General features: G+C 41.0%; 1 protein-coding gene across 1 annotated transcript in view; it reads right to left on the minus strand.

Annotated features, from left to right (window-relative positions):
• LOC141113587 (myosin-1-like) overlaps positions 1-13005 on the minus strand; it is an 81689-nt gene extending 68684 nt beyond the window's left edge. The window contains exons 1-6 of the mRNA XM_073606784.1: positions 12772-13005; positions 9893-10036; positions 7531-7687; positions 3669-3696; positions 1841-1958; positions 463-555 (exon numbers count right to left, since the gene is read on the minus strand). Of these exons, the coding sequence (XP_073462885.1) occupies positions 463-555; positions 1841-1958; positions 3669-3696; positions 7531-7687; positions 9893-10036; positions 12772-12969 (738 nt within the window). The 5' untranslated portion in view covers positions 12970-13005. The remainder of the gene's footprint in view (positions 1-462; positions 556-1840; positions 1959-3668; positions 3697-7530; positions 7688-9892; positions 10037-12771) is intronic.
• Between the last annotated feature and the right edge of the window lie 1480 nt (positions 13006-14485).

Here is a 14485-nt window from a genome sequence, read left to right on the forward strand (position 1 = left end):
CATTGAGGTATTTGTATATCGCTCTCACATCTCCTCTCAAGCGTCTCTTCTCCAGGGAAAATGTTTAGTGCTTGTAGCCGTCTCTCAGAATTGAGGTCCTCCAGTCCCTTATTAATTTTGTTGCCCTTCTCTGGACTCTCTCCAGTTTCAGCACATTCCTTCCTGAGGACTGGTGACCAGAACTGGACGGAATACTCCAGATGTGGCCGAACCAGAGTTTTATACAGTGGCAGGATTATAGTTTTATCTCAGGAGTAAGTCCCCAATCCACCAACAAGAATGGAGTGCAAAATGCAGAACACCCATAGTGATTAGTGAACGATTTCACTTTCCCATCATCAGATCGGCATTTGTCAGCAGTTTTCTTTTATATAAAAAAACTCTTTGTGACTATTTCCAAACATCTTACCAAATGTATTAAGAGACCTTCACCATAGCTGCAAAGCATCACAAAACACTTACAAAACGGGATGAATTATCATTCCTGACCGTCTTGGCGTTACCGAAGGCCTCCAGCAGTGGGTTAGCCTGGATGATTTGATCCTCTAGAGTCCCCTAGAATTATTTAGACAAAAACATGACCTGTCATAACGTGTTTAACATTTACAGCGTGGCAATGTATGGCTTTGGTGCCCAGTGAGGTAAGGATTTATTTTCAGTGGATAATTTACTTTTAGAGGTAGCTTAGGGGGTCAAGGGTTTGGACAAGAAGCACTTGTCCTGGAGACAAACTGTCTAGGATGGCAATTTCCCTCACTTTGGAGAGATTTCTTTTTACTTCCTGATGCATGTCCAACACAGGAGGTGAAATCTCCCCAACAGAATACGAACAAAAAAATCTATTTTTGATTATGAATGCACTTAAAGTGTAAGGTTAGGCTCACCCTAAACTCATAGCTTGGTTATGGTCATTAAGTCTTGCTATAAAGCCATTTACAGCCCAATACTCCAGGATTAAAAATATTTCACTTAGCAAGTTCTTTGCTCCAGTAGGGAAGCCCAAATGCCCTTCTCGCTTATTTATGAAAATGGCCCCGGAGTTGACACCCAGACCCCTTTCAGTATAGTCCTGTGTAGCACCCTCTAGTGTGCTACTAGATTAGTGCAGGAAAATGTATGTTGGAATCATGGTTTAGCTTGCGAGTCTGAAATTGGGTTAGGGTTTACTGGAGGTCAGGCTGGATGACTCACAGAGGCAGGTCTCTGGTACCTCTCCTGTTTCTGAAAGTTTGGAGAAACTTGTAGAAGTTAGTGGGCGTAGACCAGGAGGACTGATCTGCATACTTGACGGAACTTGGCCAATCCCCAGAATTTGGCAAGGTGGCTCAACCAGCCACTAAATATGGTGGGGCTATGCCAGTCGGGGAGTCAAGTGGATGATGGACTGCTGAGGAGGCTGTCAGTGGCCTAGGAGGGGACCCCTAGGTCTAGGGAGGCCTTTGCTTCCAGGCTAGGCTCAGGCTGGCTTAGGAGGATCCAATCAGTTGTTTTCCTCAATAAAATAACGAAAACAAGCCCATGGACTGATTTCTTGTGCCTGGATGCAAGATGAAAATGCTTGTTGCCTGGCTGTACAAGAATGGGAGAGCCAGTTACCAGCAGCCCTTGGTGGGGGGGGGGGGGGTAGTGCTACACATGTGTAAAATGTGTCACTTCTGAAGCTTCTTTTTTGTTTGAAGATATGAATTTAGGGTAGAGCACAAGAAAATTATAATAACCACTTCTGGGCTTTGTATCTATGAACACAAATTGGTAATGTATTTTCCCTCCTTTGCAATAAGAAGAAATAAAGGACAGTTGTGATGTAGCAGGACTTTCCTGCCGCACATACAAGCCTCACCTGCATCTTACTCATGGAGTTCTCCTTCTTCTTGCCGGCGTCTCCAGTGGCTGCAATTGTTGCGAAGTACTGGATGACACGCTTTGTGTTCACAGTCTTCCCGGCACCGGATTCTCCACTGGATGAAGAATAATTTGGGAAAATAAACATTTATAAATAATATAGCAAAGAAAGAGTCACTTTAACTTCCAACTGGCATCTTCTATCAACTAGTTAAATATTGGTTTTGGGCACCAGTTTTCAAAAAGGATATCGGGGAACTGGAGAAAGTGCAAAGAAGGGCAAAAACTGATAAGAGGCATGGAGGAGCTCAGCTATGAGGAAAGATTAGAGGAACTGAATTTATTCTCCCTTGAGAAAAGGAAATTAAGGGGGGATATAATCAACATGTGCAAATACATAAGTGGTCCATATAGTGAACTTGGTGTTGAGTTATTCACTTTATGGTCAACACAGAGGACAAGGGGGCACTCTTTACATCTAGAGGAAAAGAGATTTCATCTCCAAATACGGAAAGGTTTCTTCACAGTAAGAACTGTGAAAATGTTTGTAGAATTCACCTCCGTAACATCTCTAGAATTCGCCCCTTTTTAACAAATGAAACCACCAAGCTCCTCATTCACTCCCTCGTTATCTCTCGCCTTGACTATTGTATCTCCCTTCTCATTGGCCTACCTCTCCATAGGCTATCCCCTCTTCAGCCTATCATGAATGCTGCTGCCAGACTTATCCATCTTACCAACCTCTCAGTGTCTGCCAACCCTCTCCTCCAATCCCTACACTGACCACCACTCCTCTCCTCCAATCCCTACAATCACCCAGCGAATTATATTCAAAATACTAACCACAACATACAAAGCCATTCACAACTCTGCCCCAAGCTACATCACCAATCTTGTCTCCAAATATCACCCAAATCGTCCTCTCTGCTCTTCTCCTACTCTCAAGCTCTCTCATCTCCTCCTCCCATGCACGTCTCCAGGATTTCCCCAGAGCCTCTCCCATTCTCTGGAACTCGCTACCTCCACCTGTCTGGCTATCCCCTACTCTTGCTACCTTCAGGCGATCCCTGAAAACTCATCTCTTCAGGAAAAGCGTATCACGTCTCTAAATAATCTTTTACCACTTCCATCAGCTCATTCCCCACAATTACAACCTTTTGTACCACCTGCTCCACCCTATTAGATTGTAAGCTCTTCTGAGCAGGGCCCTCTTAATCCTCCTGTATTTTATTGTATTGTAACTGTATTGTCTCCCTTTTATATTGTAAAGAGCTGCGTAAACTGTTGGCGCTATATAAATCCTGTATAATAATAATAATAATAAAGTGGAATAGACTCCCTCCAGAGGTGGTTCTGGCCAGCTCAGTAGATTGCTTTAAAAAAAGCCTGGATTCTTTCCTAAATGTACAGAATATAACTGGGCACTGACATTTATAGGTAAAGTTGTATCCACGGAAAATTCCAATTGCCTCTCTGGGATCAGGAAGGAATTTTTATGGTTGAACCAGATGGACTTGTGTTGTTTTTCAACCTAACTATGTAACTATGGTCTATTAAGTAAGGGCTCAGACCTCGCACAGCCCTGTGAAAGTTAAGGAGTTGAGTCCTTTAAATCACTAAATAGCCCACCTACAATGAATAGTAAAAGGTATTGTATTTGGATTTAGATTTTTCTTTATAGCACCAAGAGAAATGTGTAACGTGCAGGGACCTGCGGCAGCCAATTGACCATCATTTATCTTTGTTTTGACCACTATAAATTGATAAAAAAGCGAAATTTAAATGTAAATTAAAGAAAAAGAGAGGAGGATAAATCATGTACTTACGTGATCAGAATAGACTGATTTTCTCTATCTGGAAAGAAGCAGAGAAGCGCTCAGTTATTACCTCCGTCCTGATAACATTCATATTCTACATGTCTGCTTGTATTACAATTTATATGAATATCCCACTATATTATGCTGCTGGTATCGCCTACACAGGCAGTGGCGCCTTTACAGACCCGGCACTACAGAGAAGAGTCTTCCTACAAGGTTTTAGCTCACCCTTTTTGTGAGGAACAATCATATCACCACCCATAGTTTTAGGGATTCTAAAGTCGTACTAAATTTACATGCAGTCCAATATTTTTCTTCTTTTTTTTTTCAACCTTATTATTAATTTTATTTTAAAAAAATCTACATATCTTCCACACTGATGGGCTTGGTAAACTGCAATATGGCCCCAAGTCTTTATAACAAGTGTTTAGACCCCTATTATAATAATACCCAATCAGAGCCTGGGAACCCCCCCCCCCATGATCCTTCACTCCGACCCCAAATAGACTCACTAAGCACCTTGAAGTCACAAGGAAATAACATGGAGGATATCCACTAGTGGGCAGAGCTAACCGTGATTGCACGAGGTGTGCTTCCTCAACAACTTACAGACCGCAAGATTTTCCTCCTTAATGATCAGGCCATTTTTTGCGATATGGCACTGCGTTGCCTTAACTGACAATTGCGTGGTCGTGCGACGCTGTACCCAAATAAAAACATTTTTTCCCACAAATAGTGCTTTCTTTTGGTGGTATTTGATCACATCTGCGTTTTTTATTTTTTGCGCTATAAACAAAAAATGAGCGACAATTTTGAAAAAAAAAAAACGCAATATTTTTTACTTTTTGCTGTAATAAATATCCCCAAAAATATATAAAAAAACAATTTTTTTCCTCAGTTAAAAAAAAAAATTTATATATATATATCTATCTATATATATATAGATCTCTCTCTCTCTCTCTATAGATAGATAGATAGATAGATAGATAGATAGATAGATAGATAGATAGATAGAAAAGAGCGACAATTTTGAAAAAAAAACAATATTTTTTACTTTTTGCTATAATAAATATCCCCAAAAATATATAAAAAAACTATTTTTTTCCTCAGTTAAAAAAAAAAAAATATGTATATAGATCTATATATCTATATCTATCTATATCTATATATAGATATAGATATAGATATAGATAGATAGATAGATAGATAGATAGATAGATAGATAGATAGATAGATAGATAGATAGATAGATAGATAGATAGATAGACAGACAGACAGATACATAGATAAAAGAGCGACAATTTTGAAAAAAAAAAAACAATATTTCTACTTTTTGCTATAATAATAATCCCCCAAAAAATGTAAAAAAAGAATTTTCTTCATCAGTTTAGGCCGATATGTATTCTTCTACATATTTTTGGTAAAAAAAATCACAACAAGGGAATATTGATTGGTTTGCGCAAAAGTTATAGCGTCTACAAAATAGGGGATAGATTTATGGCATTTTTATTATTTTTATTTTTTTTACTAGTAATGGCGGTGATCTGGGATTTTTAGCAGGACAGATCGGACCCTTTTGACCCTTTTTGGGACTACTGACATATATATACAGCGATCAGTGCTATAAAAATGCACTGATTACTGTATAAATGTCACTGGCAGGGAAGGGGTTAACACTAGGGGGCGATCAACTGTGTTCCCTTGTGTGTGTTATCTAACTGTGGGGGGAGGGGACTGACTGGAGGAGGAGACAGATCGCTGTTCCTAATCACTAGGAACAGCAGATCTGTCTCTCCTCCCCTGTCAGAACAGGGATGTGTGTGTGTTTACATACACACATCCCCGTTCTTGATCTCGTGCCAGCGGTCGTGGGTGGCCAGCGATCATCTTGGCCGCTGGCCACGTGCATCAGGTCCCCCGCCGTGCAGTGCGCATGCTGTCGCCCTTAAAGGAAATGACCTACTCCTACGGCGATTTGCGAGGTTGTGCTGACCTGCCGCCGTATAATGGTTACATAGTAGGTGAGGTTGAAAAAAGACACAAGTCCATCAAGTCCAACCTATGTGTGTGATTATATGTCAGTATTACATTGTATATCCCTGTATGTTCTGGTCATTCAGGTGATTATCTAATAGTTTTTTAAAACTATCGATGCTCCCCGCTGAGACCACCACCTGTGGAAGGGAATTCCACATCCTAACCGTACAGTAAAGAACCCTATTAACCGCTTGCCGACCAGCGCACGGCGATTTACGTCGGCAGAATGGCACTGGTAGGCAAAAGGGCATACAGGTACGTCCCTTTAAGAAGCGGTGTCACTGGCGCGCGGCAGTGACCGTGACCACGGGTCCCGCGGACTCGATGTCTTTTGGGTGCCCGCAATCGTGTCATGGAGAGGAAGAACGGGGAGATGCTTTTGTAAACAAAGCATTTCCCCGTTCTGCCTAGTGACATGACAGGGATCACTGCTCCCTGTCATCGAGAGCAGTGATCACTGTCCTGTGTGTAGAAGCCCATCCCCCCCCACAGTTAGAACCACTCCCTAGGACACACTTAACCCCTTGATCGCCCCCTAGTAGTTAACCCCTTCCCTGCCAGTGTCATTTACACAGTAATCAATGCATTTTTATAGCACTGATCGCTGTATAAATGACAAGGGTCCCAAAATAGTGTCAAAAATGTCCGATGTGTCCGCCATAATGTCGCAGTCCCAATAAAAATCGCATATCGCTGTCATCACTAATAAAAAAATAAATAAAAATGCCATAAAACTATCCCCTATTTTGTAGACGCTATAAATTTTGCGCAAACCAATCAATATACGTTTATTGTGATTTTTTTTTACCAAAAATATGTAGAGGAATACATATCGGCCTAAACTGAGGAAAAAAAATGTTTTTTAATATTTTTTTGGGGGATATTTATTATAGCAAAAAGTAAAAAATATTGCGTTTTTTTTTCAAAATTGTCGCTCTTTTTTTGTTTATAGTGCAAGAAAATAAAAACCGCAGAGGTGATCAAATACCACCAAAAGAAAGCTCTATTTGTGGGAAAAAAGAACGTCAATTTTGTTTGGGTGCAACGTCGCTAAAGCAACACAGTGCCGAATCGCAAAAAATGCTCCGGTCAGGAAGGGGGTAAAATCTTCCGGGGCTGAAGCGGTTAAGGAACTATGGACAGGCAGAGGCATCTAGTGATGAAAAGTGAGAGCTACATGCCTAACACCCTGTTACGCGCTGCCCAAATTTAAATGCAACAATTATTTTTTTTAGCAAGAGGAGACCTCAGCATGGACAAAGGAAAGAGAAGGCTGTGTTCTCTGTAGAATGCTGTGGAATATGTTTGTTCTACAGAGGACTGGTAGAAGGGATTGTCTTCTTTTTCTGCAAACAGTTCAGCAGGTCAAACACTTGGTGACGACTCTAAAGAATATCCCTCCCATGCCTGCCATTTTCTTGAAGGGGACATATCATGCAATGCTATACCCCCCAACATTTTGAGATGGGAATGAGGGACACGCACCTACTTGAAAACGTATATAGGCATGGGACACACCCCCCTGACACACCCCCTTAAAGGAGAATTAACCAAAAAAAGGTTAATTAAATCCACAAGGACTTTTTTTTTACCACTCCTATTCCTTTATATTGGCTTTTAAATTTACAAATGCAGCAATTTAGAAATTGGATGAAAGGTTTAGCGCTGGAAAATAATTTTGAAAGATAAAAAGTGCATTTTATCTACAACTATATGGATCAGACCAAAATGAGGGACAGAGGGACATCGCTCCAAATCAGGGACAGTTGGGAGCTATGCAATGCCCAAGGACCCGACTTTATTTCAGCAGATGAATGACAATTGATGGTCTCACCAGTCAGCATAAACTGATAGGCATTGTCGGAGATGGAGAAGATGTGGGGCGGAGCCTCCATGCGCTTCTTGCCGCGGTAGGCGTTAACCACTTCGGGGTTGTACACGGGCAGCCACTTGTAGGGGTTCACGGTGACACAGAACAGACCGGAATATGTCTGAAAGAGCATCAGATACAAGTTGGACAACATGGACTTTAAATTATTAGAACAATTTTAAAACTACATCATTTACAGAAAATTTCCCCTTCTAGATCCCTGCAATGAATCAGAAAACGTATCCCACTTCCACCAACTGACAAGTAAAATAGTGGCAATATGGAGGGGAAGTGAATGGTACAATGTGTCAATTCTGAGGTTTCTAACAATGATTGTGATAGACTTGCAGGGATCTCCAAACTACGGCCCTCCAGCTGTTGTGGAACTTCACGTCCCATGAGGCGTTGTAAAACTCTGACATTCACAGACATGACTAGGGATGATGGGGATTGCAGTTCCTGAACAACTGGAGGGGCAGAGTTTGGAGACCCTTGTGATAGAGGGAAGAAGACACAACTCTCTATGACTTCTTGGTTTCAGGTCTGTTGACTGCACGGCTCCAAGGTCATACGTTTTCCACAATTCCTTCTGGAGTTCACGTCGGACGCTTGGTAAATACAAGGTTCTGACTGGTATTTTCCATTTGGAGGGCCCTACAAATGGTATTGCAACTCAAAATCATTCTACTTGTGATGCCACAATGCACATCAACGGAAGTTCTTTCAAAAAGCTTAGTGAATGTTTCTTTCTACTGTCATGGTCCAGACCGCAATAAGGCTAAAGCTTCGGACATCACATTCAGAAAAAACACCAATTATCCCACCACTTGAATACAGCATGAGTATGTCCTTATGCTCCTATATTTGCAGAATGGAGCCAAATAGATTAATTTGATATGATAATGAATTCAATACTTATGTGCTTGTTTATAAAACAAAACAAGGCTTTAGTACTATACAAGGAATGCTCAAACACCATCAATGTTATTGACCAAGAGAGGCCACTTGAGCATACCTTCAGCACACTTTAGGGTACATTAATTGGTATGACAGAGGATGAATCTGGGCCATTATCTGTCAAATTTGCTGTCTGGTTTTTCACCTGGATAATTTGGTACAAAACACATCAGAGTAAATAATGGAAAAAGCCACAACTGTACAGAGCCGGCAGTTGGCAGAGATAAATATAAGATAAAAAGTGTAGCGCTAATAAATAAATACATGTATAAACACATATATGAAAAATTCAGTGAATCAAAATCAGCATTTGAATACAAAAGTCCAAGTGAATAAATCAAAACAAAATAGAGTGAAAAGTCCCATAAATAACTTTGTGTAAAAATCTTTGACAGGTATAAGCTTGAAGTGAAGAGACACCACCACCAACAATATGGAGGCTTACCAGAACGTTTGAACCCAAAAGAACCTACGTTCAATGGGTCAAAAGAGCTTTTGTGGTGGAAACAACCACCACCAGTATGGAATCCTCTCGAAGCTGTACCAAAAACCCACGACCATCCATGGACTGGTGTATCTCATAAGGTGATGGCCCGTTTTACATGGATACCAAATGGAAAAAGAACAAAAGGGCCACATAGCGTAATTCCGCAAATTACACAAAATCCTACCCATTGCCGCCATTTTATGTACCAAAGCGCTGTTTTATCTACTCAAATGTGAGTTTTTCCAATTTTTTAATACATTTCGTGTAATTTACGGAATTACGCTATGTGGCCCTTTTGTTCTTTTTCCTTTATCCATTTGGTATCCATGTAAAATGGGCCATCACCTTATGAGATACACCAGTCCATGGATGGTCGTGGGTTTTTTGGTACAGCTTCCAGAGGATTCCATACTGGTTGTTTCCACCACACAAGCTCGTTTGACCCATTGAACGTAGGTTCTTTTGGGTTCAAACGTTCTGGTAAGCCTCCATATTGTTGGTGGTGGTGTCTCTTCACTTCAAGCTTGCACCTGCCAAAGATTTTTACACAAAGTTATTTATGGGACTTTTCACTCTATTTTATATTGATTTATTCACTTGGACTTTTGTATGCAAATGCTGATTTTTATTCGCTGAATTTTTTATATATGTGTTAATACATGTATTTATTTATAAGCGCTACACTTTTTATCTTATATTTTTAGTGCATATACCACATTTGCCGTTTTAGCTGCTTTCTTTGTTTGTTTTAGGCAGCGCAGAATTATTTGTTACCCTAGTTGGCAGAGATAACCAGAGCCCAACCTGGAGGATTGTTAGGTCATAGAAAATGACTGTATGAGATCTAGCTGAGATCTAGTCCTCAAAGGAGTAATGACTTACATAGATCATCCAGGCCGCGTATCGTTCCTTCAGGTTGAAGAGGACAGATGGCTCGTTCAGATAAGTGAGGAGAGCCATGTCTTCCAGCTTATCGAACTTCGGTGGGTTCCTCGGATACACATCATCTTCCTTCACAGTGACAACCTAACAATCAAAAGCAGATGGTTCCAACGTAGTCAGTAAAGCTGCAGATATGTAAAACTGATCAGTTTGGGTAATCGAAGAGCAGTGATATCTTCAAATCTAGATTTAGGTTGGGTCTTTTAGTGAACTCATTGTAAACTGTGAATGGTTATTATTGCATACCTAGACTTTAATCCATTTTTCAAATTGAATTTTCAAAATGTAAAGTTAACTAAAGACAAAGTAAGTTCACCAAATGCAGAGAATTCAAGAATTCAATGATCTAATAAGAAGAAGAGTGCCCGCGTCACCAATCTTAGAGCTGGACTCATGCCACCTTCTCTGCCCACCATGTTTGGAGCCAAGCAGGACAGGACATGCAGCATCAAACCCAAAACTTCTTCACTTTTCGTTTCGAGATACTTAGCAGGAAAACACAACTACCAAATTTAAGCTGTCCATACATCACTAGAATTTTATAAAAAAATGTTTGTTTTTGGAACTTTCTTCCCATTTTCTGTTCGTTACCGAGATCAAATTGATGCTTGTTTATTTTTATTCTATTTATTTTTTTACCGTAGTGATGAGAAAATACAGAGCAGGATGAAATTTTTTTCTCAGATGAATGAAATTCCAACTGTGAATGTGGTTTTCATTTAGAAAAAATTGTACATATTGTAATGAAACCTGTTTAATACAACTGGGATTCCATTAAAATAAAGGTCTGGACCAAATTGTAAGGTCTTTTGAAAGAAATAAGTTAACTCATTGATGGCAAGAGAGAACATTACGACCAATAATTTTTCTACGAACATTCAAAAGCAAACTTAACCAAGTATGGCCAGTATTAGTTTCACAGAGACAAAAGATGTTACGGTAGCAGAGAGGACGGCACTGGCTGTCTACCGGTAGCAGATTTCACTGGCAGAAGCATTGGGGGACTTAGGATGTCCATGTGTTCATTGAGGCACAAAATTATATCCAGTCCTGGAAATTGTATGTTTTGTGGAATCGGCTAGGAATTATGGGTAATGGCAGGCCAGACTGAGAGATTTTGCAAGAGATAATTATCCAATTCCTGACCAATCAAGCATTCCCTGCCTGATTGGTTCAATAACATATAAAGTACCTATTACTAGATTCATCTCATATGGGCATAAATCTATAAATGGTGTAGAATGGGGCTTTAATATATGATATTGACCAAACTTACAGTGGGGAAAAATCATTATTTGATCACCTGCAGATTTTATAAGTCTGCCCACTTCCAAAGAAGTGAAGGGTCCATAATTTGCATCATAGGTGTATTTTAAATCGATAGAGACAGTATGTCAACCAAAATATCAACCAAGGTGGAGAAACCCTTGTCGGCAAGCACAGAGTTAAGAGGTTTCTTGTAGTTGGTTACCAGGTTTGCATACATGTCAGGAGAGGTTTTGGTAGACCCATCCAGAACCTTCAGTGTACTGGCTGAGGAAAGAAGGTTCTCATCCAAGATTTTACAATACATGGCCCCGTCCATTGGCCCCTCAATACGGCAAAGTCGGCCTGTACCTTTAGCAGGGAAACAGCCCAAAGCAAAATGTATCCACCTCCATGCTTGACTGTCGGGATGGTGTTCTTAGGCTCATAGTCAGCATTTTTCTTCCTCCAAACACGGTGAGTTATGTTAATGCTAAAAAGCTCCATTTTGGTCTTATCTGACCACAGCACTTTTTCCCAATCCTTCTCTGAATCCTTTAAATGTTCATTGGCAAACTTCAGATGGGCCTGTACATGTGCCTTCTTGAGAAGGGGGACCTTGCGAGTGCTGCAGGATTTCAATCCATGGGGGCGTATTGTGTTACCAATGGTTTGTTTGGTGGCTGTGGTCCCAACTGCCTTGAGATCATTCACAAACTTCTCCCGTGTAGTTCTGGGCTGATCCCTCACTTTTCTCATGATCATCCTTACCCCATGAGGCGAAATCTTACATGGAGCTCCAGACCAAGGGTTGATGGTTATTTTGTATTTCTTCCATTTAAGAATAATCGCTCCAACAGTTGTCTCCTTCTCACCAACCTTCTTGCTGATGGTCTTGTAGCCCATTCCAGCCTTGTGCAGGTCTACAATCTTGTCCCTGAGGTCCTTTGACAGCTCTTTGGTCTTGCCCATGATGGTGAGGTTTGAATGGAAGATATTCTGTGGACAGGTGTCTTTTATACACATAATGAGTTGTCATTATGAGCACCTTCTTACATTGACAGGACTAATCTGTGTACCACATGAGCACCTACAGTAGCCAGTCTGTGGAAGCCAGAACTGTTGTTGGTTGGTAGGGGATCAAATACTTATTTTAATCACTGAACTGCAACTCGATGTATAACATTTGTATCTTGTGTTTTTTTCAGGATTTTTGGTTGATATTCTGTCTCTATCATTTAAAATACACCTATGATAAAAACTATAGACCCTTCATTTCTTTGTAAGTGGGCAAACTTACACAATCTGCAGGGGATCAAATAATTATTTCCCCCCCCCCCACTGTGTATTAGTTTATCCAATGTCATTCCTGGAATGTATGCAAATAATGGAATATAGACATGTCCTCCTGCCCTCCAACCCTACTGTTACTCCACCTCCTCTGTCCACTATTGAGGAGAATTGAATTAATTACTGAAGATTTTTGTTTCAATAATCACAGAAAACAAAATATAAATATTAAATATTTCATTGTAGTAGTAAATGTCAAATGTTGTACAGAGCTCAGTACTTACGCTTCCACTTTCAGCTTTCACGGTGACGCCTTTTCCATCTTTGTTCTGTATGATCCCCTTCACAAAAAGATCTTTATTGTCCGCCACGTACACAAAGGTCTTGGCATCGAAGGGCTGATTCTGGGCCTCAATCCGCTCCTTCTCAGACTTACGCAAATACTGCGCAGCCTCCCCAAACGCGGTCATATCTGCACACATGGCTGCAATTGACCTGCAAGATGAGAAAGATTCACTTTACTAAGCTTAAGAGATAAGAACAGCAGATGATGGTAGTGACTTTCCCTGGTTCAGCTCTGCACATGTCTTGCTGAGGGAGAAGGGTGGCCATACACTGGACCAAAAATGGATTTTTGTGTCCATTAACCACTTCACCTGCCTAAGGTTTTTACCCCCGTCATGACCAGGGCATTTTCTGCTATTCAGCACTGTGCTACTTTAACTGTCAATTAAGCAGTCATGCAACACTGTATGCAAATTCAATTTATACCATTTTTTTTTAGGCAAATAGAACTTTCTTTTGGTGGTATTTGATCACCAGTGGGTTTTTTATTTTTTTTGCAATTTAAAAAAAAAAAAAATTATTTGTGCGGCGCAGTGGCGGCTGGTGAAGTTTTTGGATGGGGGGGCGCCAGACCCCGCCCATCGTTTTTGACCCCTCTCACTTTTCATCAACCACACCCCTTATAGAATCCACCCACTCCGTCCCCTGTATTCCACTTGCTTCCACGCTTCCACCCATAGTGTCAGGAGTATACAGCTCAGATCACAGGACAGATATTATATCTCAGCATCACAGGACAGAGTATATAGCTCAGCCTCGCAGATCATGGTATATAGCACAGCCTCACAGATCATGGTATATAGCACAGCCTCGCAGATCATGGTATATAGCACAGCCTCACAGATCATGGTATATAGCACAGCCTCACAGATCAGGGTATATAGCACAGCCTCACAGATCATGGTATATAGCACAGCTTCAAAGATCATGGTATATAGCACAGCCTCACAGATCATGGTATATAGCACAGCCTAGCAGATCATGGTATATAACAGAGCCTCACAGATCATGGCATATAGCACAGCCTCACAGATCATGGTATATAGCACAACCTCACGGCTCAGGGTATATAGCACAGCCTCACGGCTCAGGGTATATAGCACAGCCTCACGGATTATGGTATATAGCACAGCCTCACGGATTATGGTATATAGCACAGCCTCACGGATTATGGTATATAGCACAGCCTTACAGATCATGGTATATAGCACAACCTCACAGATCATGGTATATAGTACAGCCTCGCAGATCAATGGTATATAGCACAGCCTCACAGATCATGGTATATAGCACAGCCTCGCAGATCATGGTATATAGCACAGCCTCACAGATCATGGTATATAGCACAGCCTCACAGATCATGGTATATAGCACAGCCTCACAGATCATGGTATATAGCACAGCCTCACAGATCATGGTATATAGCACAGCCTCACAGATCATGGTATATAGCACAGCCTCACAGATCAGGGTATATAGCACAGCCTCGCAGATCAGGGTATATAGCACAGCCTCACAGATCATGGTATATAGCACAGCCTCACAGATCATGGTATATAGCACAGCCTCACAGATCAGGGTATATAGCACAGCCTCACAGATCATGGTATATAGCACAGCCTCACAGATCATGGTATATAGCACAGCCTCACA

Source organism: Aquarana catesbeiana, linkage group LG12 (genome assembly GCF_042186555.1).
Source record: "Aquarana catesbeiana isolate 2022-GZ linkage group LG12, ASM4218655v1, whole genome shotgun sequence".
NCBI lineage: Eukaryota > Metazoa > Chordata > Amphibia > Anura > Ranidae > Aquarana > Aquarana catesbeiana.